Genomic DNA, 27,834 nt, shown 5'->3' with positions numbered 1-27,834 from the left:
CAGATCACTCGCCTTACATCAGGTACCACAGAGCCCTGCCTGTGACAAGATGGCCACCGGTGATGACGTTAGAGACTCCGCCGTAAGACATCTACCCTTTATTATGTATACCTATGTTTTGAACCCCCAATCACATGTTTCTCTGACACAATGTGAAAGTGGGTGTGTATTTGCGTGCATGAAAATAAACCGAAATAAACGCATGCAGAGCACTCTCTCACATAGCACAGCACACAAAAGTCAGTATATTTCTCTATTTGTATGTAGTTCACCGTTTCAGTGTTTTGTTATTATATAACAATCTTTCTATTTACTTTACTCCCTAAACTTTTTGGACACATCTACATTGTCAGTAAAAAAATACACCTGTTTTCACCTAGAATAATATTATAATAAATGGCTATAACTTGCTGAGGGATTGTAACATGTCTAAAACAACCAAGTCTAACTTTCTAAAGGAAAAAATCCAAACTTCATGAAGTTCTGTTTGAGTTCACAGTAAAAACACCACATTTTTGCTGCCGTTTTTCTTAAAATTATATTCATTTAATCCATTTTCAGACTAAATAAATGTAAAATTGGGACTTCAAATGGAAACTACATGTTCTCCTGTTTAAAATTATATATTACACTTGATGCAAACTGCTAGAATGGGTGAGAAAAACAAAGAAAAAAAGTGACCCGTGTCGATATCTGCATTTATACTATATACTTGGCGAAACAACCAACGGTAGACGTACTGACCCGGAAAAGCTTAGGCCGAAAAGGAAGTAAAAACGAATGCAGATGAAAAAATAATATAAGTTTTGCTTTCCGCACCATCATTAAAGGTCAGCAAAAAATTGGGTCTAGCCTTAATCCTCCATTGAGTCATTGAAAAGAGTCATGTGATCACGGTTGGAGTTGACATCATTCGCCACCATCACTTTTTCAGTGACGTGTGACTCGCATTGACAGGGGAATATCCGGTCTGTCCGCTTACATGGCAGACGCTTATGAACGTTTATTCGATCTGAGAATATCAGAATCCATGTGTTATTTTTCCAGCTTGCACGTTCGTGGGTCATATCCAATCCACATGGGAGGAAAAAAAATCTGAATTGGGTCACTTAAATGCGACCTTGGTCACCACAGTCTTTATGCTGATAGTCAAAAGCCTGACTCTGCAACTCTAGACTATTTTTGGATGCCCATTTACGTTAATGAAATTTCCCTGCTGAAGTTGTATTTAACTGAATGCATCAAGATAACGGTCTATGTTTGTCTCTTGTATTTTTCCATAGTTGGCGTGACCACGTTTGTGGCTTTGTATGACTACGAGTCACGAACCGCCTCCGATTTGTCATTCAGGAAAGGAGAACGACTCCAGATTGTCAATAACACGTAAGAGGGAAATGCACAAACATACTCATGCAAAAATAACAGGGCTCCGGGGGGTGATAGACACACCCACTGAGGCAGACACACACACACACACACGTCTCTCATCTGTCTGGGCTCTGGCTGTTCTGGCTGCTGAACCCCCCTCCTCTTCCTCCTCAGTAACCATAGGAACTGGCTCCCTCTGAAAGCGCTGTATTTGTGGGAGATGACAGCTTTTTGTTCTCTGATTCCTTTTTTGGTCTTCCTGTGCACATCAAAAAAAAAAAGCTCAGCTGCACGTCTTTACCTCCACTTCCCCTCCCGGACCAAAGGGAGCATTTTCCTTCCTTTCTACACCTGCGGTTCACTTCCTTATTCCAGTGTTCAGCGCTACCGTTAAGAGAGAAAAAAAAACAAACCGCTCTCAGTAACATCCTCTGGTTTCAGCACAAAGCGGACCTGGGGATTTTCAGAACAGTGTAGTTTATGGGTGAATCCTTCAAAACAAGAACAGGGTCATATTTCAACCCAGAATCGATAAAAGAATTTAATTATATTTTGCTGAAAGAAAATGAAGCATGTTTTTAGTAGCCTAACATTAAATATGTTTACATTGAGATGTAATTTTCATGACAATTAAGCAATTTTCCTTCCCAAATTGTCATCTTTATAAGGAAAACAAGTTGTAAAAGTGTTATTTAATCAAATTAGAATTCAATTGTTGAGAATAACACATTTACAAAAAAAAGCACCGATACCATTTTTTAAGGACCGAGTATGAGTACTGAGATTTTTTTTTGTCTGGTACTCACCGATACCTATACATTTATTCATTTCTTTTTCAATTTTTTCTCTTTTTTTTTGGTGATGTGGCAGTTTTCCAAGCACAACACAGTGAGACTAATAGTAAGTAAGTAAGTAAAATTTTATTTATATAGCACTTTTAACGCTACAATGCACAAAGTGCTTTACACAATAGTAACAATAAAAACAATAATTTAAATACATAATGAAGAGCTATAACCGATACATAATGAAGCAAAATATAATATAAGGTATCAAACCCAAACTACACAAGGACATCATTGAATACTAAAAGCACGTCTATACAAATACGTTTTCAGACGACATTTAAAAACAGACACGCATTCAGATGTTCTGATATCAATTGGCAAACTATTCCATAATTTTGGAGCTCTCACTGCAAATGCTCGATCTCCTTTTGTTTTATATCTAGTTCTTTGAACATCCAGCAGCTTGTTAAAAGAAGACCTCAGATATCTCCCTGCTTCATAAGGTCTCAGGAGCTCAGTTAAATATATAGGTGCCAAACCATTTAATGCTTTATATGTCAACAATAAAATCTTAAACTCAACCCTTGAATAAACAGGTAACCAATGTAAAGACGCTAAAACAGGTGTAATACGATGAGATCTCTTTGTTCGTGTCAGTAATCTGACTGCAGCATTTTGCACTAATTGTAAACGAGATAAAGTGCGATTGTTCAAAGACGAAAACAAAGCATAACAATAATCAAGGCGGGAGGATATAAAAGCACGAATAAGCATCTCTGTAACATTAAAATTTAAAAACTGCCTCACCTTGGAAATGTTTCTTAACTGATAAAAACATGACTGAATCAGCTTCTTAACATGAAATTCAAAATTTAGATTAGAATCAAAATAAACACCCACATTTCTAACTACCTGCTTAATATTTGGAAAAAACCCATTTAGAGCAAGCTTAATCTGATTTTTCCTTAAGCTCTGACCAATTATCACGACTTCAGTTTTTTCTGTATTTAACAGCAGAAAATGTAAGGCCATCCCATTTTTTTATGTCAGTTAAGCAAGCTTCAAGGACATCCTTTTTTAGGTATAACTGTAGGTCATCAGCATAACAATGAACATTTATATTATGTTTTCTGATTACTGCACCTAATGGCAGCATGTAAATTGAGAACAAGATTGGCCCTAAAAGTGAACCCTGCGGAACTCCACATACAGTATAAGTTCAGAGCTATGGGAAACTTCATCTCCTACTGACACTACAAATGTCCTGTTTGACAAATAAGATACAAACCAATCCAATGCCCTCCCAAAACCCCGATCCATGTTTTTAATGTTTTAATTAAAATCGAATGGTCCACTGTATCAAAGGCTTCTGTCAAATCTAATGAATGTAGGACAGCTTTATTATTACTTAAATGAAAAAAGCACAAATTTCAGTCTCCAATAACCTTCAAAGTGCATAATTACCATTTACCATTGTCACAATACAAAAAAAAAGCATGCAGTTCGCAATCTCCTCAGAGCAGATCTTGGTTTGTGTGTGTGACGGAGAGATTCCTGACGCTGTTTGACTCCTTTACACATTTTATAAACTCTTCACAAGTTCTCAGCTCCATCATATACCATCATACATGTAGCTACATGTAACGAGCGCATTTAGCCCAGAGCACACATCTTTAGATTCAGTGTTAAAAATGACAGTGTGATCACTAAGCGGACCAGGACTAAATGTATCATTTTCTTTTTTGATCCAGACTAAAGTGAACCGAAGTGTGAACACACCCTACAACAGTTCACCAAAATAGTGTTATAGTTAAGATCAATTATGGGGAGTTTGAACAGTTTGGGGTAAAAAAAACCTGGACATGTTTGAATGAGATTCACCCTTTAAACTGAGACCAATCCCCAGCACTGCCCATTGCCCATCCCAGAAGCCACTGATAATAGAGTAATCAGCTTTTTAACCAAATCACTAAGCTGCTCCGGCTTATGCTGGGACCTTCTGAGTCATGTGTCAGTAGACATTTAGAGATAATCAAACGCACATTACAGTAATTGTTTTCCATATTTTTAGTACTTCACAGATGAGTTGGATAAATGCTGTGTTTTCAGGCGTCATTGCTGCGGTTGACCTTCACTCAGTTTGTGAGGCTATGTGGGATGTTTGTAGCTTCTGCTGTTTGCTTTCAATGTCCAAACACTTCACGTCTCCTCTGTGTTTTTCCTCTACACGCTCTCGCTCGTTTATGTAGGAGAAAGATGAACCCCAGGTTGGTAAAGTTGCTCTAGCTTTCAGCTTTCAATGTCCATTGTCTGTGTGTGTGTTCGTGTACGTGTCATTTCACCATTTGCTTGTCCAACTGAGATTTGTCGTGACTTTCTAGAGACTCTGGAAGTGGTCCAGAAATAGTGTCACATCTCATAACTGGCTCACTCACAACCATTTTACATTTGTCCTTCACGTTGACTTTGTGGTTGGTCCTTTAGTGTGTTGTCGATTGCTCCTTTACATTTGTTTAGGCCACTTTTCATGCTTTGTATACTATGCTAGATAAGGTGAATGCATCCCAAATCATTGAAAATATAACATTTTCTATCCTGTGTTGACGTATTTCCTGTTTAAACAGGAAGTTGTCACAGGAACATCTTCATGGGCCTTTTTTTAAATAATAAAATATAAACTAAATATAAAGAATTGCACTAAAAAACACTAAAGTCAGATTTTGATTACATGTGGTCATTAAATGAATGAACCTAAAAACAGTTATGTTAAGATAGCATTAGCATTTAGCTAAATTAACAGTAAAAATGTAAAGGCTTCTGGCTATGTTTTCAGTTTAGATAACTTCTCATTCTCATTCCAGAGATCATTTTATTGGACAAATGCTATGCTAAGAGTACACTAGCTTTTAGATGGCCTCCAAGTTAACAGACTTTGACTAATATTTAGTCATATTTCTTGTGGTCATTAAATTAATATAATTTTAAAACAATGCTGCTAAGATAGCATTAGCATTTAGCTAAATGAACATAGTAAAAATCTAAACTAAAAGCAATTGGCTATGTTTAACTAACTAGCTAATGCTAGTCCTCATTCTCATTCCATAGATGAATATATTGGACAAATATTTGTATGTGGCCCTGTGAATTCAAAGATGAAATGCATATGTGTGTTAAGTTTTCTTTTTTAATGCATATATGCTATATTAAGAGCACGCTAGCATATAAATGTTGTCAAAGCTAACAGACTTGGACTAAAATTCAATAAAATTTGGATTTCATGGGGTCATTAAATTAATATCAAAACAACAATGTTAAGATAGCATTAGCATTTAGCTAAATTAACATACAAATCTAAACTAGAGGCTATTGGCTATGTTTAACTAACTTGCTAGTTCTCATTCTCATTCTATAGATTATTTTATTGGACAAAATTTGTATTTTGCCCTGTGATTTGAAAGATTATGTATGCTAAGTTTTTTTTTCTAGTACATATATGCTATGCTAAGAGTACACTAGCATATACATGTCTTCATAGCTAACAGACTTGGACTAAAATGTGCTCAAATTTTGATTCAATGGGGTCATTAAATGAATGAACTTAAAATAAATAATGTTAAGATAGCATTAGCCCTTAGCTAACTAGCTTAAACCAAAAGAATATGCTTGAAATTATACTATTTTGAGAGAATTTGATGTTGTAGTATATGCTTAATGGTATTAAATATTACAGCTAAATGTAACAGTATATGTTTTCATAAGTTAAGTGCATAAAGTACTGTATAAAGGTGCGGTCACATTTACTGTTGTTCTGCGAATTTTTGCAGGCGAAATCCAGTCATTTTTAATAGGAAATAAAATACACAATTGGGAAAGATTTCCACACAGAGATTTCGAATTTGCCAACAGTTGTTTTGAAAGTGACATCTCTACGCATTGCTATTGAGTATATTCAATGGATCTTTTTTGGATGCAAAATTTTCCCCAATGTGACCACACCTTTAGAATTGGGATGCACCCTTAGCCATCAATGTTTTCTAAATTCAAATTGTTGTCTCAATCGTAGCATCATCCAGTTTACTCTTCTCATAATCCCTGCTTATCAGAATCACTGTTTTTATGCCCTTTTGTACACAAATAATTAATTAACATCTGAATTTTGAATGGTACCCTGCGTATGAATAATATATTTGCATTGTATGAATATGTGTCTGTGTGTATATATGTCATTGTTTTCCCTAGTGCGGTTATGTTTTAATTATGTTATGTATGCAGTAGCTCTGGAGAGGTTTGTGTCGGTTCAGCATGTCTTGGCGATGGATAAAGTCTTATTACTTTAGCTTAGGGAGTGAGTCACAGTCTAACACCCCACTGCTCACTCTAAAACACACCATCTATTATTAAAAACCCATCAAGACTCCAAGACAACCCAGACGTATGACTCATTTTTTGATAAATCGACCAGTTTTGTAGTAAATAATTCACCCAAAAAAAAAAAAAAAAAAAAACCTTATTCCAAATCCAATCCCATACGATTTTCTTTCTGTTATAAGAATCAAAAGGACGTGTTTGCATGAATGTTGGCACTGCTCTTTTACATATGATGAAAGCATAGTGTGCCATTTTATGTCCCCAAAAGACAGAAAATGCCCCATAAATATAATTTATACAACTTACACTATATTCCCAGAACTCAGTGTAGGCATGATGATACCCAGAGCTTCATAAAGAACGTGTAGGATCAGAATAAAATATGATTCTTTTTGAGTAAGTCATATGGGTTTGGAACAACATGAGGGTGAGTAAATGATGACAGAATGCTTATTTTTGGGTGAACTATACCTTTTAAATGCACGTTTCATTTATGTATAATTTGGCGCAGGTAGTTAATGTCTTTAGAAGAGCTTTGTCTGCATTCTAATGCCTCGTTTCAGGGATGATAAAGCAGGAATAATACCACAGATGTAATCTCAGGGTGTATGTTTTGGGCGGGTAAGAAAATCATGAATGTGTCATCAAATATGCTTGATGCGAGTCAAACTGCAGGTGTATTATGTGTGTTTTCTCTGCTGTCTTAGGGAGGGCGACTGGTGGCTGGCTCGTTCGCTGACAACCGGAGAGAGTGGATACATTCCCAGCAATTACGTGGCACCATCTGATTCCATCCAGGCTGAAGAGTAAATCCTCTTCCTCCTCGTCCTCTTTCTCTTCTTTTCTTTGCTGTCCTTCTCCCCGTCTCTCCTCTGTTTTTTTTCCCCTCAATGTGATGTCAGAAATTATTCTGGTTCCTTAATGACTCCATTAATGATTATTTCACTAAACAAAACGATAGTCTAGTTTATAATCAATGTATATAGGGCTTTATACAATACAGATTGTTTCAAAGATATGGCAAGCCGGATTAACATTTAATCCTTAAAATTAAATAGTATCTATTTTCATGCTACTGGTACTTATTTTTTTAGATGCCTTTATCTATTCCATTAAGTACTAGTACTTATTCATTAGCTACTAGTGCTTATTCTTTGGGTACTAGTGCCTATTCTTTACATAGCCTACTAGCACCTTTATTTTATTAGATACTAGTATCTATTTTTAAATGTTATTAGTAAGAATTTATTTTACTAGTAAGATTTTTAATTGAACTCTACAGTGGCCATTCTGACTAGCCATAACATAAAACGAGTAAAAAAGCAGTTGTGACTAGTAAGATAAGAAATGTTACTAGTTACAATTAAAAAAGATACTAGTGTCTAATAAATAAGTACTGTTGTATCACTACTAGTAGCTAATGAATAATTACTAGTATATATTTCATAAGTACTAGTATCTAATGAATAAGTACTAATAAGTACTAGTATCTATTGAATAAGTACTAGTATCTAATGAGTAAGTACTAGTATCTAATGAGTAAGTACTAGTATCTAATGAGTAAGTACTAGTATCTATTGAATAAGTTCTAGTATCTATTGAATAAGTACTAGTATCTAATGAGTAAGTACTAGTATCTAATGAGTAAGTACTAGTATCTAATGAGTAAGTACTAGTATCTATTGAATAAGTACTAGTATCTATTTAATAAGTACTGGTATCTATTTAATAAGTATTAGTATCCAATTAATAAGTACTAGTATCTATTTAATAAGTACAAGTATCAAATGAATAAGTGGTAGTATCTAATGAATACGTACTAGTATCTATTGAATAAGTACTAGTAACTAATGAATAAGTACTAGTATATATTTAATAGGTACTATTATCTAATGAATAAGTACTAGTATCTAATGAATAAGTACTAGTATCTAATAAATAAGTACTGGTACCAATTTAATAGCCACTAGTAGCGAATTAATAAGGACTAGTGTCTATTTAATAGGTTCTAGTATCAAATGAATGAGTACCAGTATCTAAAAAATAAGAACTACTATCTAATGAATAACTACTTGTATCTTTTAAAAAGGTACTAGTATGTAAATAATAGGCACTAGTACCTAAAGAATAAGCACCATTAGCTAATGAATAAGTACTAGTACTTAATGGAATAGATGCTAGTATCTAAAAATAAGTACTAGTAGCATGAAAATAGATACTAGTTCGTTTTAAGGATTAAATGTTAAAATGGCTTGCCATACAAAACAGCTTCACAGTGATGAATTCATCAAATAGGCAAAATCAAATTCTGCTGTAAAGCATCTTTTAAAAGACATTAGTGTCATTAGTCATGTTGATTCAATTCAGTTATTCAGTTATAAAGCAGCTCAATATGTGAGTGAATCACATGTGAAAATTAACATTAACCGCCCTGACTGATTCAGTGACTGATCTATGAGTCCTTGATCTGATTCATTAAAAAGAATCAGCTCATGGGAGTCATTTGTATGGACTCAACAGAACGATTCATGAATCATCACTTAGCAAACACTGTCAGAGTATTTAAGTACAGAAATGGTTCAGTTCCAGTATTTTTATGACTTGAAGCTCAGCCTTTGTGACTTATGATTCACACTCGCCCCTCTCTTTCTCCTTCCGGTCTGACCTTTGAGTACGTCGTCGTTTTTCCCTTCATGGTTGTTCTCTTGTCCTCCATCATAATGAGTCTCTCCACCATCTCATCATTTAGAAAGAACATACCTCTTGCCCAAAAGACCTTTCCCCTCTAGAACGAGTAAAAGTCGTCAACGTTTGCCCCATGCAGCTCATCTATTGTCTGTCCTGTTCATATGTAACTCGTAATTTTTCCTGAAACACACACATGCACGCGGGCGCTGTTGCTCAGTCGACTGGCGCATTAAACAAATAAACACTGGCACTCCTTTGAAAACCTATAATGACAAATTTTTCCACCCTTGCCTTGCCAGTCATCTCAGATTGACTCTGGAGAAAAGGTAAGACTCAGAGAGAGCCTGCCATGAGTGGCGAACAACAAACTACGCTGATATATAGACTCTAAATGTCACTGGGTCAGTCATGAATCCCAAAAACCATTGTTTTATTGTTGCTGGAACCATGAATGGGAATATTACAACCGGGAATATTACGCAGCACAATTCAGATGAGAACTGCTATAATTTTAGGACCAAAAAAATACTCTACACTAATAGCGTACACTACCGTTCAAAAGTTTAGGAAATATGAAGCAGCACAACGGTTTTCAACATTGATAATAATAATAAATGTTTCTTGAGCATCAAATCATCATATTAGAATGATTTCTGAAGGATCATGTGACACTGAAGACTGTAGTAATGATGCTAAAAATTCAGCTTTGATCACAGGAATAAATTACATTTTATAAACAGTCCTTTTAAATTGTAGTAACATTTCACAATATTACTGTATTTATAAATGCACAATAAATGCAGCCTTGGTGAGCAGAAGAGACTTCTTTAAAAAAAAATAAAAAATCCAAACTTTTGAATGGTGGTAGTGTACATGAATGCACAATAGAATCCCATTTCTGTCTGCATACTAGCATAAATAATGTCATAATATATTTATAGCATAATATATGTATGGCCAGCTGCATGTCTCTGATACGACGCTACATGTGATTATTCCCTCTAAATACCCTATCTCTCTCTTTTTCTCTTTTTCCGTCTCTCTCTCTCCAGATGGTACTTTGGAAAGATCACACGCAGGGACTCGGAGAGACTCCTCTTGAGTCTGGAGAACAGGAGAGGAACTTTCCTGGTCAGAGAGAGTGAGACGACCAAAGGTGATTGTGAACAGTGCATATATTTATTTTATTTTATTTTATTTTATTTTATTTTATTTTATTTTATTTTATTTTATTTTATTTTATTTTATTTTATTTTATTTTATTTTATTTTATTTTATTTTATTTTATTTTATTTTATTTTATTTTATTTTATTTTATTTATTTTATTATTATTTTATTTTATTTTATTATTTTATTTTATTTTATTTTATTTTAATTAATTTTTTTATTTTTCTATTTTTTTATTTTATTTTATTTATTTATTTTTTTTATTTTTTTATTTTTTTTATTTATTTTTTTTATTTTTTTATTTTATTTTATTTTTTTTATTTATTGATTTTTATTGATTTTTTTATTTTTATTATTATTATTATTATTTTATTATATTTTTTTATTTATATTTTATTTTATTTATTATTAATGTATTATTAAAAATTAAAGGAACCAAGGATGATTGAACTGAAAAAGTAATTGTGAACAGTGTAAATTATTTATTTTTTATTGTATTTTTATATTTAATGTATTATTTAAAATTATATGTAATGTATTATTTAACATTTTTTAAATAATTTATTATTATTAGAAAATATTAAGTTATTTATAACTTGTGTATTTTAAATGTATAATTTTATTATAAATAAAATAAAAAATAACAATATATTTAATTTAGACATTTTAGTTTAGTTAAATCAATTAAATTAATTCGGTCTACAGTGGAATGTATAGTAGAATATATATATATATATATATATATATATATATATATATATATATATATACTTTGATACTATTGATTCATATAAAATTGTCAGAATGAAATCTAGGGAATCACAAGGTCATGATTTCGACATTCCAGGGAATAGAGGAACTGATAAAAAGAAGTTGCTTTTTTATGCCCGGGTTCAGACGACACAATTTTAACCTGATTTTGGCACGATCTGTTTGACGTAGGGTGTCGTGGGGATTCATAAACTACAATGGCCAACAGAAAGACTAGAATGTTTCATTTTTTACATTCTAGTCCGTCACATCTGTAACCTTGACCAATAGGAGCACAGAAGCTCTTCCATACACAGCTTTCAAACATGCCGAAACGAAAGCGAGACAATAGAAGTGGTGCAATGGAGGAAAGATTCGAGCTATGGCAATACTCCTGCCTTCATATTTCCTCGAGGGACGACCACGACAGAGTGAAAAACGATAGCGGAGGCGCTCCAGCAACCCGCGGAGTAGGCTACATTTATATTTACTACTGGCTAAAAATAAAAAACAATATTTTACCTCAAGTTCTCTTTGGAGGATTCCATACTGTTCTCTTTGTGCAATCTAGGAACGTGTCCAGTGTAAAACTACATCCAGTGCAAAACATGACACTTTGTTTGTTTACGGTCACAACACCTGTCAGTCAATAATTTTGCCTTCTCGATGACATCACACTCCTTGTTTAAGATGGCAAGTGATGATTGGTCGGGAAGCAACATTAGGGGTCCGGTCCTATTTTAATGATCTGAGCGCATGTCGCAAGTTCGCTTAGGGCGTGCCAGTTGTGCTTGCATCATGGCAGGTTTGCTATTTACTTGGTGGAATTTGCAAGCGGAAAGACTGAACGCTTATTTTTAATATTTAAAAATGTTTGTGTGCTGCTGTTGTGTGTGTAATAAGAAGAGTGTATGTGAGTTGTGCACCTGCCTATAGACGCATATTACTAACACGCCCTTTAAATAACACAAAAAATACTGCACTATTGACTTTAGACCAAGTTTTTGTTGGTCAATGGCACAGTCGTTTCAGTTGCCTCAAAATAGCAACACGCCAACAATGCGCCTGAACCATAGACTGTTAAAAAATATGGACGTAGTGTCCGTATCATCACCCATAGGATTCTGATGAGCAGTTTTGAAGTGTAAAGTAGGGACGAGCTGGCCGTTGCCATCTTGGCAGCGCGTCACTCCCGGATAACAGAAAATGGGCAAAAAGGCGGGACGTGGCTGGAGCTGAGGTGACGCGATGACTAACAGACAGCAGATAAACGGCTATCCACCTGTCACTCAAAGTGTCCACGCCCTTAATTATGCAGAACTTTAAGGCTTTATATAATGTAACCAAATGAGTTATAAAAAATTCACCCCCCTCACAGTTGTCATGAAAGGCAAAATTAGCCATATAGACCAAAACCACAATTTGTACCAGACTGTAAACATGTTTTTTTTCTGCTGGGCGTTTTAACATGGGGCTGGGCCTTCTGGAGCCTGTCTCTAGTGGCCAGTCGATGAATTGCAGTTTATTTCACTTCCGTATTGGCTTCAAGAGAAACTGCGGGAGGTTGCCACTTGGCCTGAACACACCTGGTTTTCAGACCAGCAGCCCATGGGTGAACAGATGGGCACGAGTGCATTTGCTATTTAAACAAAGTGGTGCTGGCATGAAAATGATAACTGCATCGGGCTGAAACGGGCATCACATTGCGCTGGGTGTATGATAGGACCCATAGTCTGATATGTTTTTTGTCGACGACACGACAAGAGTAGAAATTGCATAATCTGACACTGTGACTATAATAACAGACTAAAATATTGTGTAGTCTGAACAGGGGTGTAGCACAAAATCCTGGGCCCTATGCATAGGCAGTCCTGATGGGCCCCCATGTTCCATTTTAAAATATATTCAAGACTTTTCAAAGGGCCCTCTCCCTAGACGGGGCCCTGGGTAGTCAGGTCCACTTTTCCCCCCACTACCACGCGAGTCTGAACCCGGCATTAATAAAAGCATCTTCCAAACAACTAACAGTGAGCGTTTTGAACGGTGCTCGGCCAATCACATTCAGAGACTGGAACTAACTATTGCTTAACAAAGAAAAATGTGATGAGGAAATGACTCATGCGTGTGTGTGTGTGTACAGTAAAGAAGCTGCATTTCAGTATTTGGTAGCGCAGATCAAAACAAAGTGCTTGTTCAGTTGAATTCCCCTTTTCGGTTGTCAGTTTGTCAGATGCAGTCATGCTCATATTCCTCATCTCCTCCCTCTGCCAACCATCTTTTCTCTCTCTCCAAACATTGCAAAGATCTACGCTCCATATATGGCCTTTTACCTTCAGTTCAACACAAACAATGTTCATTTGAGATGATGGAGTGCTTGTGTGTGCATGTGTGAGCCTGATGAAGGGGGGAATACGAAGGTCAGAGAAGTGCTTGCAGGGATGAAGAGCAGGAAGTAGGTCAGCCCATAGCCGTCCTTACAACCGTCAGCCATATCTCACAGCTCATACCGTCAGCAAGGGGCACACAGAGAGACCGAGATTGGCCAGAGAGAGAGAGAAAACAAGTACAAGAGAGGCTGAAGGATGAGTCAAACCCCAAAGAGACAACACTGAGAGAGACCGCAGTGGGAACGAGGGAGCGAGTGACAGAGAGAGTCAATGAATAAATGAGTGTGTGCAATGATGACAGCGCCCTCTACAGATCACTTTACACAATGAGAAGCTGCTCTACATTTACGCAGGGATAGTTCACCCAATAATAATTTACTCGCCCTCATGTTGTTCCAAACCTGTGTGAATTTCTTTCCTCTGCTGAACTCAAAAGAAGATATTTTGAAGTGTTGATGGTCCCCATTGAGCATTTTTTCCCCATACTATGGCATCAACTCTTTGGTTACCCATATTCTTCAAAATATCTTATTTTGTGTTAAAGTAAAAGGCCTTTGAGTGTAATTGGTATAATTGTAAAAACATCTACTTTAAGTCATGGTACACATGCCTTTTTGCTGTGAATTCTTTACTGATGTTTTTAAAGTAAACGTAATAATTTTTATATTGTTATTAATATTTTAAGATGAACACTTACTGGACTGAACCAACGTAGGGTTACTTGAGTATCCAGAATTCTTTTTTTGGAAAACAATCATCAGTTAAAATGTGAGTGAGTATCAAATATAATATTGGGAGATATACACTGTAAAAAAAAATCAGGTTTCCAATTGAACATTTTCCAGTGAGCGATCACATCTAAAATTTTCAGTTGGCCAAATTGAATTTCTTGAATTTTAATTGAATTAAATTACATAAATTCACAGAAATTCAATTTGGCCAACTGAAAAATTTAGATGTGATCGCTCACTGGAAGATTTTCAATTGGAGACCTGATTTTTTTTTACAGTGTAGTGACAACTGATATTTATATACGTTTTATGTAAGATCTCATTTAATTATATTACAAAAGCTATAAGAATTTCAGATGTTGTTTTTCCTCCATATTCTCATTATATCATAATATATAAGCCTAAAAACCATGATCTATCAAAATATGATACTAAACAAAAAAAAACATGCATTATTTTTTAAAACAAAATTAAAAATTTGGTCTAAAGGTTCAAAAAAACATAGTATGTTCATGCGAAACTGGACTGTAAAAGTGCTACCAAATATACATTTACTTTTTTGGGGGGATTTCATGACTATTATTTCATATATCAGACTATGCACTTTAAAAAAATATATGATCTCTTTCTCCACAATAAATGTTCATGCGAAACCGGACTGTAAAAGTGCTACCGAGAAAAAAAGAAAAGGAAAAAAAATAGACTTTATGACTATTATTTCATATATCAGATATTATATGCACTTTAAAAAAATTGTGATCTCTTTCTCCCTGTTTTATTATTATTATTTATTGTTGGTTTTTTTTGTGTATAACTATGCTTGCCTGATGTTTTTTTCCCTCCATATTCTCATTATATCATAATATATAAGTCAAAAAACCCTGATGTTTCAAATATGATACTAAACAAAAAAAACATGCATTATTTTTTTAAACAAAATTTTACATTTTGTCTGAAGGTTCAATAAAACATAGTATGTTCATGTGAAACCGGACTTTAAAAGTGCTACCAAATATTAACAAAAAATAATAATAGATTTTATGACTAAAACAGACCTAGATTCTAGACCCTAGATTCAGCTTTATATAATTTATATAATAAGTTGAATTGTTGATTATACTTAAATTTAAGGCAGCAACTGAACTTATTTTGTTTTTCCGTAATGGAAAATGTGACATTGCTTGATCTTTTGCTACAAAGTTGCGTGATTTACCATGTAGGAAAACTCTACACGTTAATTCACACTCCAGTAACTGGCACAAAAAAGAAGTCTTAAAGGTACAGTCGCAAAAAAACATGTTTAACAGGATTAAAAAATGGATAAAAGCATCCCCAAAGTGTGGAATCTGGTGCCCATCGCACTAATCTGACAGTTTCGAATCTGTAACGTGTGTAAAAGATATCAATGTCATCGGGAGCACTTGACGACTCAAACTGACTTCATCCCTCAAATCTGTTCTTTGTGTTTTTTTAGGTGCCTACTGTCTTTCCGTCCTGGATTACGACAATGTCAAGGGCCTCAATGTCAAACATTACAAGATCAGGAAGCTGGACAGCGGGGGGTTTTACATCACGTCACGCACACAGTTCAGTACTTTACAGCAGCTGGTCAACCACTACCGCCGTAAGTCGCTTTCTCATAGACACCGGCTTGTTTCTGAATGTCAGTGAAGGGAAGTGATACAGACCCTTATTTTTGGAATTGGGAACTCGGGTTGTTGAAAAATAAGGATTAGTAAAAACCTATAAATAAAGAATGTTGCATAAAGCAACAACATAATTAATTATCCTTCATTTCTTATGATTGTGATGAAAGCAGAAAGCCATAAGAGACCCTGCACTGCACTACAGGTGTTAAAAACCCTAAACAGTGTTAAAAATGGGAATTCATATATATTAAGTATTTATAAGTTATACACTCTAAAAAAAAAGTTCTATATGGCACCAAAAATGGTTCTTCGTCGTAATCATAGTGGAACCACTTTTGGTGCTATATAGCACCATATCTTAACATGTTCTGTATATGGTAGCTGTGCTATATAGCACCTTAGTTAGTGGTGCTATAGCACCTTAGTCAAAGAACCTCTGAAGAACCGCTGAAGAACCACTGAAGCACCAAAATTGGTGCTATATAGCACTAAAAAAGGTTCCCCTATGATTACGTGCCAAGAACCATTTTTGGTGCCATATAGAACCTTTTTTTTAGAGTGTATAAATGTATTTTTATATTTTGTATTATCAAAAATATGTATTAAATGTGTATTAAATATTAATTATAGTATTAATATTACTAAAAATATTAGTGATGCATTTATTTATTTTATTATTATTACAGCCAAAAATTATATATATATATATATATATATATATATATATATATATATATATATATATATATATATATATATATATATATATATATATATATATATTTTATATATATATATATATATATATATATATATATACACTGTAAATATAAGGTTCTATTAATTAACAATTATACATATGAGATTGTTAATATTACTGAACATATTAATGATACATTATTTGTATACATTAATAGTATGTACAGGTGTGTGTGTGTGTATATATATATATATATATATATATATATATATATATATATATATATATATATATATATATATATATATATATAATATTGTTATTTTATATATACATATATACCTGTACATACACATATAAAACATTAATATGTATATACAAATAATGTGTCATTAATATGTTCAGTAATATTAATAATATTTTATATATATATATTTGTGAAATCATAATTATTATATTACATATATTCTTTTCTAATTATAAAGTAATTTATAAGTTATGTATTTTTTTATTTTATACAATTTTAAAAAATATGGTTGCCAATCAACATACCAACTTTGTGCATTGATACAGAATCAGAACGAGCCAGAACTGCCAATTTTCTAATAGTGTTGCAGTAGTATTGAGAAACATTAACACTGTTCCTCCTGTCGGGGTCTGTCACAGAGCACGCAGACGGCCTGTGTCACTGTCTGACTGACGTGTGTCCAGTGCTGAAGCCTCAGACTCAGGGTCTGGCACGGGACGCCTGGGAGATCCCACGTGACTCTCTGCGTCTGGACGTCAAACTGGGCCAGGGCTGTTTCGGAGAGGTCTGGATGGGTAAGACTTCTTCTTTTTAACTTCCTTTCATCAAAAACCGATGCTCTGTGAGCTAAATGCTTAGTTGCCCGGTGTATAATACCACATGGCTTGTGTAATGATGCTTTCACATAACACACAAAGCTTGTTTCGTGATTTCAGTGTCCTTTCCCCCTCATCAGGCACTTGGAACGGCACGACACGCGTGGCCATCAAGACTCTGAAGCCTGGCACGATGTCTCCTGAGGCCTTCCTGCAGGAAGCGCAGGTGATGAAGAAACTCCGCCACGAGAAGCTGGTGCAGCTCTACGCTGTCGTCTCGGAGGAGCCCATTTACATCGTCACTGAGTACATGGGACAAGGTCAGTGCGGAGATTCAGCGAACTATATTGGGATAAGAAATACGAACTGACAGAAGGACGTGTAAATAGAGCATACAATCTGGATATTAGCCGCTTTCTAGTGAGGTCTTCCAATAAAAGTGTGATTGAAGATGTCAAGGTGTGATTTCTGCTTTCACAGGAAGCCTGTTGGATTTCCTGAAGGGTGACATGGGAAAAATGCTGCGATTGCCTCAGCTTGTGGATATGGCTTCTCAGGTACTTTTACACCGGCATTATGATATGATATCTTGTAGGGGTGTAAAGATATATATCGTGTCACAATATATCGCAATACAAAAATGCAATAATATGTATCGTGATCTTCTGTATTGTGTATAGTTCACCCAAAATGAAAAATTACTGTGTGAGTTTTAGTGTCAGTACTACATTAGACTATTATATTTAATGTTGAATATAATGTATAATAATGCAATGGTAGAATATTTGTGGGTCCTGATAATGCCAAATGTCTTTTGTTACCAGTAAAAGGTGGCCTACATTATTTTAAATATATCAGGGACAGAGTGCAAACATATTCGTCTAAAAAAATTGAAAAATAAAAGAATCATGAGTATTTTTTATTCTAGTGTCACATTGTCCTGTGCGTTGGGTTACCAGAACCAAGCCTATTCATTTCCACCGCCAATGTAATACCAAATTTGTCATTTTAATCAACAGTACATTTTTGTTAACCTTTTACTAAATGTCTTGCAGTATCGCAATAATATTATATCGTGAATATTGTGATATGTATCAAATTATGAAATGAGGGTATCGTTACATCCCTAATACAGTAATACATCATACAAAATGCGTTATTTTTTATTTAGTTCTGTCCTGAATTAGATATTTTACATAAAAGAGGTTTACATATAGTCCACAAAGCAAAAAAATAGCTGATTTTATTAAATGACCCGTTCAAAAGTTTATGAACCATTGATTCTCAATACTGTGTGTTGTGACCTGATGATCCACGGCTGTTTTTGTGTTTTGTGATGGTTGTTCTTGAGTCTCTTGTTTGTCCTGAGCAGTTAAACTGCCCAACGTTCTTCAAAAAAATCCTCCAGGTCCTGCACATTCTTCAGTTTTCCAGCATCATTTTCATATGTGATCCCTCTCCAGCAGGGACTGTATGATTTTAAGATCCATATTTTCACACTGAGGACAATGTAGGAACTCAAACACAACTACTAAAAAAGGTTCAAACATTCACTGGTGCTCCAGAAGGAAACACAACGCATTAAGAGACATGGGGGTGAAAACTTTTGAACAGGATGAAGATGTCAAATTTTTTCTTATTTTTTAAAATATTAAAAAAAAAAAAATGTAGTACTGCCCTTCGGAAGCAACAGAAGATACTTGCATGTTTCCAGGAAGAAAATTAAGTACAATTTACCTTGATCTTCAAATTCAATAAGTTTTCACCCCCCGGCTCTTAATGCGTTGTGTTTCCTTCTGAAGCGTCAGTGAATGTTTGAACCTTTTTTAGTAGTTGTGTTTGGGTCCCTCAATTGTCCTCAGTGTGAAAATATTGATCTCAAAATCATACAGTCATTGCTGGAGAGGGTTCAAATACGCAAAAGATGCTGGAGAACTGAAGAATGTGCAGGACCTGGAGGATTTTTCTGAAGAACGTTGGGCAGTTTAACTGCTCAGGACAAACAAGAGACTCAAGAACAACCATCACAAAACACACACACAGCCGTGGATCATCAGGTCACAACACACAGTATTGAGAATCAAGGGTTCATAAACTTTTGAACAGGTCATTTAAAGGGTCAGTTCACCCAAAAATGAAAATTCTGTCATTAATTACTCACCCTCATGTCGTTCGACACCCGTCAGACCTCCGTTCATCTTCGGAACACAAATGAAGGTATTTTAGTTGAAATCTGATGGCTCTGAAAGGCCTCCATTGGCACGATGGCACGGTTCACTCTCAAGACCCTTAAAAGGTACTAAAGACGTCGTTACAAAGTCCATCTCACTACAGTGGTTCTACAATAACTTTATGAATCGGCGAGAATAGTTTTTGTGCGCAAAAAAACCCTAAATAACGACTTATATAGTGATGACGATCCAAACTGCTGATTCGACTCACTGATTCATAACGCTTCGAAGCTTCATGAGGCCGTGTTTTGAATCACTATATAAGTCACTATATAAGTCGTTATTTAGGGTTTTTTTGCGCACAAAAACGATTCTCGCCGATTTATAAAGTTATTTTAGAACCACTGTAGTGAGATGGACTTTGTAACGACGTCTTTAGTACCCTTTAAGGGTCTTGAGAGTGAACCGTGCCATTGTGCCAATGGAGGCCTTTCAGAGCCATCAGATTTCAACTAAAATATCTTCATTTCTGTTCCGAAGATGAACGGAGGTCTTACGGGTGTCGAACGACATGAGGGTAAGTAATTAATGACAGAATTTTCATTTTTGGGTGAACTAACCCTTTAATAAAATCAGCTATATTTTTTGTCTTGTGGACTATATGTAAAAAAAAAAAAAAAAAAGAAAGTCAAAAATCTTATTAAGGACAGAACTAATTAAAAAATAACATGCATTTTGTTTGATCTCTCTTATGTTGTTAAAATTATTATTGACGGTTCACATACTTTTTCTAATAATGATATCGAAAACAAAAACTGAAAACTGTTTTGATACTAAAGACATTGTATGATAAAATATACACTACGAATCAAAAGTTTGGGTTCGGTAAGATTTTTTCAACTGAAGTTTTTGACTTCTCTATTGCTCACCAAGGCTGCATTTATTTGATCAAAAATAAAGTAAAAACAGTAATATTGTGAAATATAATTACAATTTAAAATGACTGTTTCCTATTTTAATATATAGTAAAAATGTAATTTATTCCTGTGATCTGAATTTTCAGCATCATTACTCCAGTCTTCAGTGTCACATGATCCTTCAGAAATCATTATAATATGAGGATTTGCTGCTCAAGAAACATTTCCTATTTTGTGGAAACTGTGATGCATTTTTTTCAAGTTTCATTGATGAATAGAATATTAATATTACTTTTAAAAAACATATACTAATACAATATCTATTCAAAATATAATATAATTAAAGTGAATAAATAAAGCTTTCGTGGAGCGAAAACTAAAGTGAAAGGACAAACTAAACAAAAACTAAAATGAAAAAATGTATCACTATGCATTGAAGGACAAACCATATTTATATATAAAGCCTGGAGAGCATCTCACTGAAAACACCATTGTTGTGGAGTTTTTGCATGTGCAAGCGCCACTGTCATTGTCTTCATCTTGTATATAAATCTATTTATGTTCTGTGGATACTCTGGAGGGCGGCACTGAGCCCGGCAGCGTTATAATATATGTGTTGTCCTCAGATCGCCTCTGGAATGGCGTACGTGGAAAGAATGAACTATGTGCACAGGGACCTCAGGGCTGCCAACATCCTGGTGGGTGATAACCTGGTGTGTAAAGTCGCTGACTTTGGCCTCGCTCGACTCATCGAGGACAACGAATACACAGCCAGACAGGGTGAGGAGGAACACAAGGACTCTTTTCGTCTGCATGTGGTCGTTTTCCATTCTCTTCACGTCTTCAGTTTTCCTGAGGCCATAACTTCATTGTCTCATTTTCAAGACTTAATGCTGTTGCCTTTTATACAGTTCGACCTTAATTGAATCAGTTTAATCATGGTGACAGGCCTCTCTTAAATCATTATTACCACAGGAGCAAAGTTTCCCATCAAGTGGACTGCGCCAGAGGCGGCTCTGTACGGCCGCTTCACTATCAAATCTGACGTGTGGTCGTTTGGGGTCCTGCTGACGGAGCTGACGACCAAAGGAAGGGTGCCTTATCCAGGTACTACCACTCACCAAGTTTCCAATCATTCCAGTATTAGAGTCACTGGTTCTCTACATTCAAATTTACATTTTTTTAGGCATTTACTGCATGTGTGTATGTATGTGTGTGTGTATATATATATATATATATATTAGTGCTGTCAGTTAAACGCGTTATTAACGACGTTAACGCAAACCTATTTTAACGGCGTCAATTTTTTTATCGCGAGATTAACGTTCTTTTTGGTCTAACAAACTTTGTAGTTTTTTCACATGCTGTTGCAGCAACTAGTAACGTTAGAAAAACTACAACACCACTCCGGATGTAGCTAGACCGGAAACAAAACATCAGGCACGCTGCGGCTGCCCACACTTGTTTGTGTTTGAGTAGACGTGGATGGCAAGCGTGAGACGCCGAAATGAGAAACGTATTATGCCATGGTTTAACTCAGGGGTCTTCAACTAAAAGTGCTTGTCTTGAGCGCTGCTTTCTGCTCTGATGGTGCATTCACACCGGACGCGAATGAAGCGGTTTGCGCGAGTGATTTAAGTCAATGCAAAGACGCAAATAGACATTCTGCGGCGCGAATTAAGCGGCGTGCATGTCGCGTCATTCGCGTCCGGTGTTACGCACCTGCATGCTTGACCGCGCGTCTGGGTCTGAACGCAACAGTGAGCATTGCAACGTTAACTGTTTCATTACGTCAAAAGGCTTCGCGGTCCGGATTTGGACCGGAGTCCGCTAGTTGGCGACCCCTGGTTTAACTGCACTATAGGCGGAGTCCTAGTTTACCTTGCATGTGCACTTTGTAATTTTATTTTGTATCACCCTGTTTTGATCCCTTAGAAAGGGCTGTTGAAGGGGCTGTTTGTGCAACAAAGTATTTTTTTCACCCTTTTATTGATGGACAGTGTTACATTGTGTGAGCGATTATTTGCTCCAAGTGTGAATGACTGCTTCAAGTGAGAATGTTGGTGTGAAATCGAACACTACAGTATGCCAATGTTGTTTTCAATAAAACAAACATTTGAACAAAGCAAGCCGATCCACTTTTCTATGTTGATAAGAGCATTAAAATAAGAAAAAATAATGGGACAAAAAGAAATCAAGGGACATTTAGAATAAATAAAAATGTGCGATTAATTGTGAGTTAACTATGGCATTAATGCGATTAATCGCGATTAAATATTTTAATCGTTTGACAGCACTAATATATATATAATAACCTTTTTTTTTAAAGATTATCTTTTATCATAGTATCGAGTCCAATGCGGTGTATCATCAGCTTAAAAAAAAAAAAGGATTTTTTTTTTTTTAAATTGATATTATACACTGATCAGGCATAACATTGTGACCATCTTCCTAATATTGTGTTGGTCCCCCTTTTGCTGCCAAAACAGCCCTGACCCGTCGAAGCATGGACTCCCCTAGACCCCTGAAGGTGTGCTGTGGTATCTGGCACCAATATATTATCAGCAGATCCTTTAAGTCCTGTAAGTTGCGAGGTGGGGCCTCCATGGATCAGACTTGTTTGTTCAGCACATCCCACAGAGGCTCGATTGGATTGAAATCTGGGAAGTTTGGAGGCCAAGTCAACACCTCAAACTCGTGCTCCTCAAACCATTCCTGAACCATTTTCGCTTTGTGGCAGGCGCATTATCTGCTATAAGAGCCACAGCCACCAGGAATACTGTTTCCATGAAACAGTGGATAGGGGTCAGCATGGGCACCCTGATTGGTCTGCAGCTATGCTGCCCCATATGCAACAAACTGCGATGCACTGCGATGTATTCTGACACCTTTCTATCAGAACCAGTATTAACTTCTTGAGCAATCTGAGCTACACGGGCCAGCCTTCGCTCTCCACGTGCATCACTGAGCCTTGGCCGCCCATGACCTTGTCGCTGGTTCTCCACTGTTCCTTCCTTGGAGCACTTTTGATAGAGACTGACCACTGCAGACCTTGAACACCCCACAAGAGCTGCAGTTTTGGAGATGCTCTGACCCAATCGTCTAGCCATCACAATTTGTCTCTTGTCAAACTCACTCAAATCCTTACACTTGCCCATTTTTCCTGCTTCTAACACATCAACTTTGAGGGCAAAATGTTCACTTGCTGCCTAATATATCCCACCCACTAACAGGCGCCGTGATGAAGAGATAATCAGTGTTATTCACTTCAGTGGTCATAATGTTATGCCTAATCGGTGTATGTATACTATGTGTGTGTGTGTGTGTGTGTGTGTTAAAAATAGAAAACAGCTATTTTAAATTATAATATTTCACAATATTACTGTTTTTTTTGTATTTGCTGCTGAAAATTCAGCTTTGCATCACAGGAATAAATGACTTTAAAAAAAAAAAAAATGATTAATACATTAAAAAAGTATTTTTAAGTCTAAAACTTAGATCAGGGGTTTCCAATTCTGCTCCCGAAGGGTGACTGTCCAGCAGTAGGGGGATTATTTTGCACACATATTAAATGTCATACTTGACGAGCCCAAAGGGTAGAATGACAGCATTTTTCGGGTGTCCTTCCCCCCCCTGCTGATGACCCACATCCTCTGCCTGGTTAAAATGCCACTTTCTGCACCACATTCTGACCCACATCCACCCTGTTTCACATCTGTCCTCTTCTCAGGAATGGTGAACCGGGAGGTGCTGGACCAGGTGGAGCGCGGGTACAGGATGCCCTGTCCCGCCGAGTGCCCGGACTCCCTGCACGAGCTCATGCTGACCTGCTGGCGCAAGGATCCCGAAGAGAGGCCGACATTCGAGTACCTCCAGAGCTTCCTGGAAGATTACTTCACCTCCACTGAACCACAGTACCAGCCGGGAGAGAACCTCTAGAGATGCTGATCCAGCCAAGTGTGCAAGCCGTGAAAGAGATATAATTTCCCCGACCTGAAAACGAACGCGGTTTGTCCCTCGGGACGTTTTGTGGCATAACCCAAACAATATTGATCCACATGGGATGACGACAGAGCATCCAGAGGTCTAATTCAGCCCGTTTAAAAGCAGCTTATTGGGTTCTCGCCCTCTGTAATTATCATTGCATGTTTTCCACTGCTTTCATCGCAAAACAGGAAGACGAGATGCGTCTTTTCTGCATCGTTCGCAAAGAAGTTCAGCCGTGCAATTTGCTGTTTGTGCTGATAATTACGTCCAGCCTTTATTCCCAAAGCTGTGCGGATTGATCTTTAGCTGTTTTTCTTGACCTCGATATACCACCGTCTTTCTCCTTTTAGCGGATGCTCCAGATCTGTCATTCATCCTCCTCCCACAATCCCTCATTTCTGTCCTCTCCCATCCCCCTTCAAACACCCCAAAGCATCGAGCTCCATCAGCTCTGGTGTTCTTCATGAACCCTGCGACCCCGTTCACAAGCTGAGATGGACGAGACGTGATGGTCCTGTAGGATGGTCCATTTTGGGAGACATCTTTGATCGCAGCTAATGAACGGACGTCCCGGTTAACGTCTTCCAATAGATATCCAGGGTCTGTATCCGAACGTGGTGTTTTATGCCTTTTACTGCTAGGAAATAGCTTTTAGTCCCACTATGCTTGTTTATTTCTTTGGTATCAACCTGGATCAACTGGAATAAGATTGTGATTGGTTGAACACTAGTCACATGACTAGGGCGAGGGGAAAAAAAAAAACGTTCGGACTGAAGTAATTCAAAAGAAACATTCTTCCTTTTGATATGAACTCGTACGCCATTGGCGAATCGTACAGAATGTTGATTTCATTTGATACAGTTATTCTACTCTTCTAGTATTCACAACAACTACTGATATATATAGCATTGTTTTGGTTTAAAGCAGAGATAACTGTATAGTCCAACTTTGTGTGCCAATACAAAGGAGAAAAAAAAAAGAATTTTGTACTGTTTTACTATGTATAAAATGTATTTTTATTAATGTAATTTTTTTTTGTATCGGAAGAGGATGAGCAGGCTTTGTACCTATAGAATGTAAAGGGATCGTTCACTGAAAAATGAAAATTATACTAACAATCATGTCGTTCCAAACACGAACCGAGACATTTAGCTGAATGTTCATGCTGCTCTTTTCCATATACGATACTTTTACATTTATTGCATGGGGAAAATGTCCACTAAACGTCTCTTTTTGAGGTTTAAAGGTTTGCAACGACACGACAATGAGTGAATTATGATGTAATTTTCATTTTTATGTGCACTATTCCTTTTAACACTCATGAATATTGTTCCTCAAAGCTTGATTTTTATCTTTTTCAGTTGTTTTAGCTTTTTTGAGACAAATTCTGACACACACACACAAAGTTGCCGATATGTTTATATGCAAAATAGCCATTGTTCTGTATTGCGATGAGAAGAGGGCGCTCAATTCTGTCTCTACTACACTACCATCATAAGTTATAAGATCCACAGAAAGCCATGAACCTTGACTGTGAGGTGTTCCACATTAGAAACCGATCTTAGGTCAGTTGCTGATGGTTTGAGATGCCCCAATAAATATTATAATCACTGCTGAGACAATGTAGATTTGAAATTGTAGGGACGTTGTACCGATATGACGGCGGTTGCGTTGAGCATCAGGGTTTGGAACTGTGAATAGTGGGTAACGTCAAGTCCTGACCAGTTGTTTAGAACGGCATGCAGCTGTAATGGCGGTACTTTAGCTGGTAGATGTGTGACGCCTGTCGATATACTGTAAATACTTTCGTATGGTTACTGTAAATATTCTTTTCATATTTATTCATATTGCCTCAGTTTATGATCAGCAGATCTTCGCTTGTTTCTCCCCGCAAGATAAACGCTACACAGATGATTGTTACAAAGCTGATGGTGTTTCCGCAAAGAGCGCAAGCCACATAGAGAAGCGGCCAATTACAATTCGGCAAGCCATCATGTTTTAGCTGCCGTGTATTTATTTAAAATATCTCTTTATTTTCGCCTTTTGTGTTTACACTAAATCACCATTTCTTTACTTGCAGGACACTGAAGTACTGTGTTTTATTATTTCTTTTTAATTCTTTTAACTTGCAATAAATCTGCTGTTGGTTTTGACAGGTAGTTACTGCAAAGTTGAACTGCACTGTATGCATCGCTCCGGAGCGTAATGGGACTTGCTGAGGATATTTGATGGCTTGTTCTTGGTCCTGGCTGAAATGACGACTTGTGTGTTGTAGAGCTGGAACATAAAACAATCACAACGAAAAGTAACCAGAATATTAGTGCAACCCCGCGTAATGCATTCACACTATGCAGTTGTTTTCTATGAGTTGCGTGTCTGTATTTTAACTGCAGTTGCTCACAATCAAATTCCAGGTACTTTCTCCCAGTGTACAATTCTGCAAAGTGAGAAATAACACTGAAATGAGATTTGTACTTTCAAAATTTATGACATCTTTTTTTTTTCTTTTCTTTTTTTTAAGTGCAATAAACTGTGTTTCTAAAGCTTGGATTTAAGCACAAGGTTTTTTTTTCTCAGCAACTTGTTATAAGTTTAAGCCCTGAATTTTTTTTGTTCCTTGACAAAAATAGCTGTGATTATTTTTAGCCATTTTTTGTTTTATGTTTGAGAGCTGATGCTAAAAGGAAATGCAGTAAAATCTGCACTCAAGTGATTGCTATGATGTTACTAAGCAAAAGGGGAAATTGGGACAATATGGGATGATATTTAATAACTCAAATTAATGGATCATCTGTACAAAGGAATGAACCTGCAACATTTGTGTAAGCAGCACAGATCTTTACCTGCAGGGTGAATGCATACATGCTGCTGTGATATACATGCTTCATACGAATGCTTAATTATTATAATGACAATGCACTTAATATATACATTGCACATTTAATGCCAGAAGTGTCTTACAAAAAAGTGAATTCAAAATACAATTTCAAGTGTGGCAGATACCTTCATATATGAATACACATGGATCATGCATAACATTATGACCTGGGAAGTGAATAACACTGATTATCTCTTCATCACGGCACCTGTTAGTGGGTGGGATATATTAGGCAGCAAGTGAACATTTTGTCTTTAAAGTTGATGTTAGAAGCAGGAAAAATGGGCAAGCGTAAGGATTTGAGCGAATTTGACAAGGGCCAAATTGTGATGGCTAGACGACTGGGTCAGAGCATCTCCAAAACTGCAGCTCTTGTGGGGTGTTCCCGGTCTGCAGTGGTCAGTCTCTATCAAAAGTGCTCCAAGGAAGGAACAGTGGAGA

General features: G+C 36.3%; 1 protein-coding gene across 4 annotated transcripts in view; it reads left to right on the top strand.

Moving 5' to 3' along the window:
- src (v-src avian sarcoma (Schmidt-Ruppin A-2) viral oncogene homolog) overlaps positions 1 to 27,067 on the top strand; it is a 68,646-nt gene extending 41,579 nt beyond the window's left edge. The window contains exons 3-13 of one of the 4 annotated variants that reach the window (XM_079802143.1): positions 1,284 to 1,383; positions 7,232 to 7,330; positions 9,512 to 9,538; positions 10,265 to 10,368; positions 15,723 to 15,872; positions 17,264 to 17,419; positions 17,581 to 17,760; positions 17,921 to 17,997; positions 21,155 to 21,308; positions 21,504 to 21,635; positions 24,259 to 27,061. In XM_079802143.1, coding sequence (XP_079658269.1) covers positions 1,284 to 1,383; positions 7,232 to 7,330; positions 9,512 to 9,538; positions 10,265 to 10,368; positions 15,723 to 15,872; positions 17,264 to 17,419; positions 17,581 to 17,760; positions 17,921 to 17,997; positions 21,155 to 21,308; positions 21,504 to 21,635; positions 24,259 to 24,467 — 1,388 coding nt within the window. In that variant the 3' untranslated portion in view covers positions 24,468 to 27,061. Of the gene's footprint in view, positions 1 to 1,283; positions 1,397 to 7,231; positions 7,331 to 9,511; positions 9,539 to 10,264; positions 10,369 to 15,722; positions 15,873 to 17,263; positions 17,420 to 17,580; positions 17,761 to 17,920; positions 17,998 to 21,154; positions 21,309 to 21,503; positions 21,636 to 24,258 lie in introns of all 4 variants that reach the window. The other 3 variants (XM_079802145.1, XM_079802144.1, XM_079802146.1) reach the window with 3 other exon arrangements.
- Positions 27,068 to 27,834: the final 767 nt, after the last annotated feature.

Source organism: Gobio gobio (assembly GCF_949357685.1).
Source record: "Gobio gobio genome assembly, chromosome: 21".
Taxonomy (NCBI): Eukaryota; Metazoa; Chordata; class Actinopteri; order Cypriniformes; family Gobionidae; genus Gobio; species Gobio gobio.
This window is presented reverse-complemented; position numbering and strand designations above follow the sequence as displayed.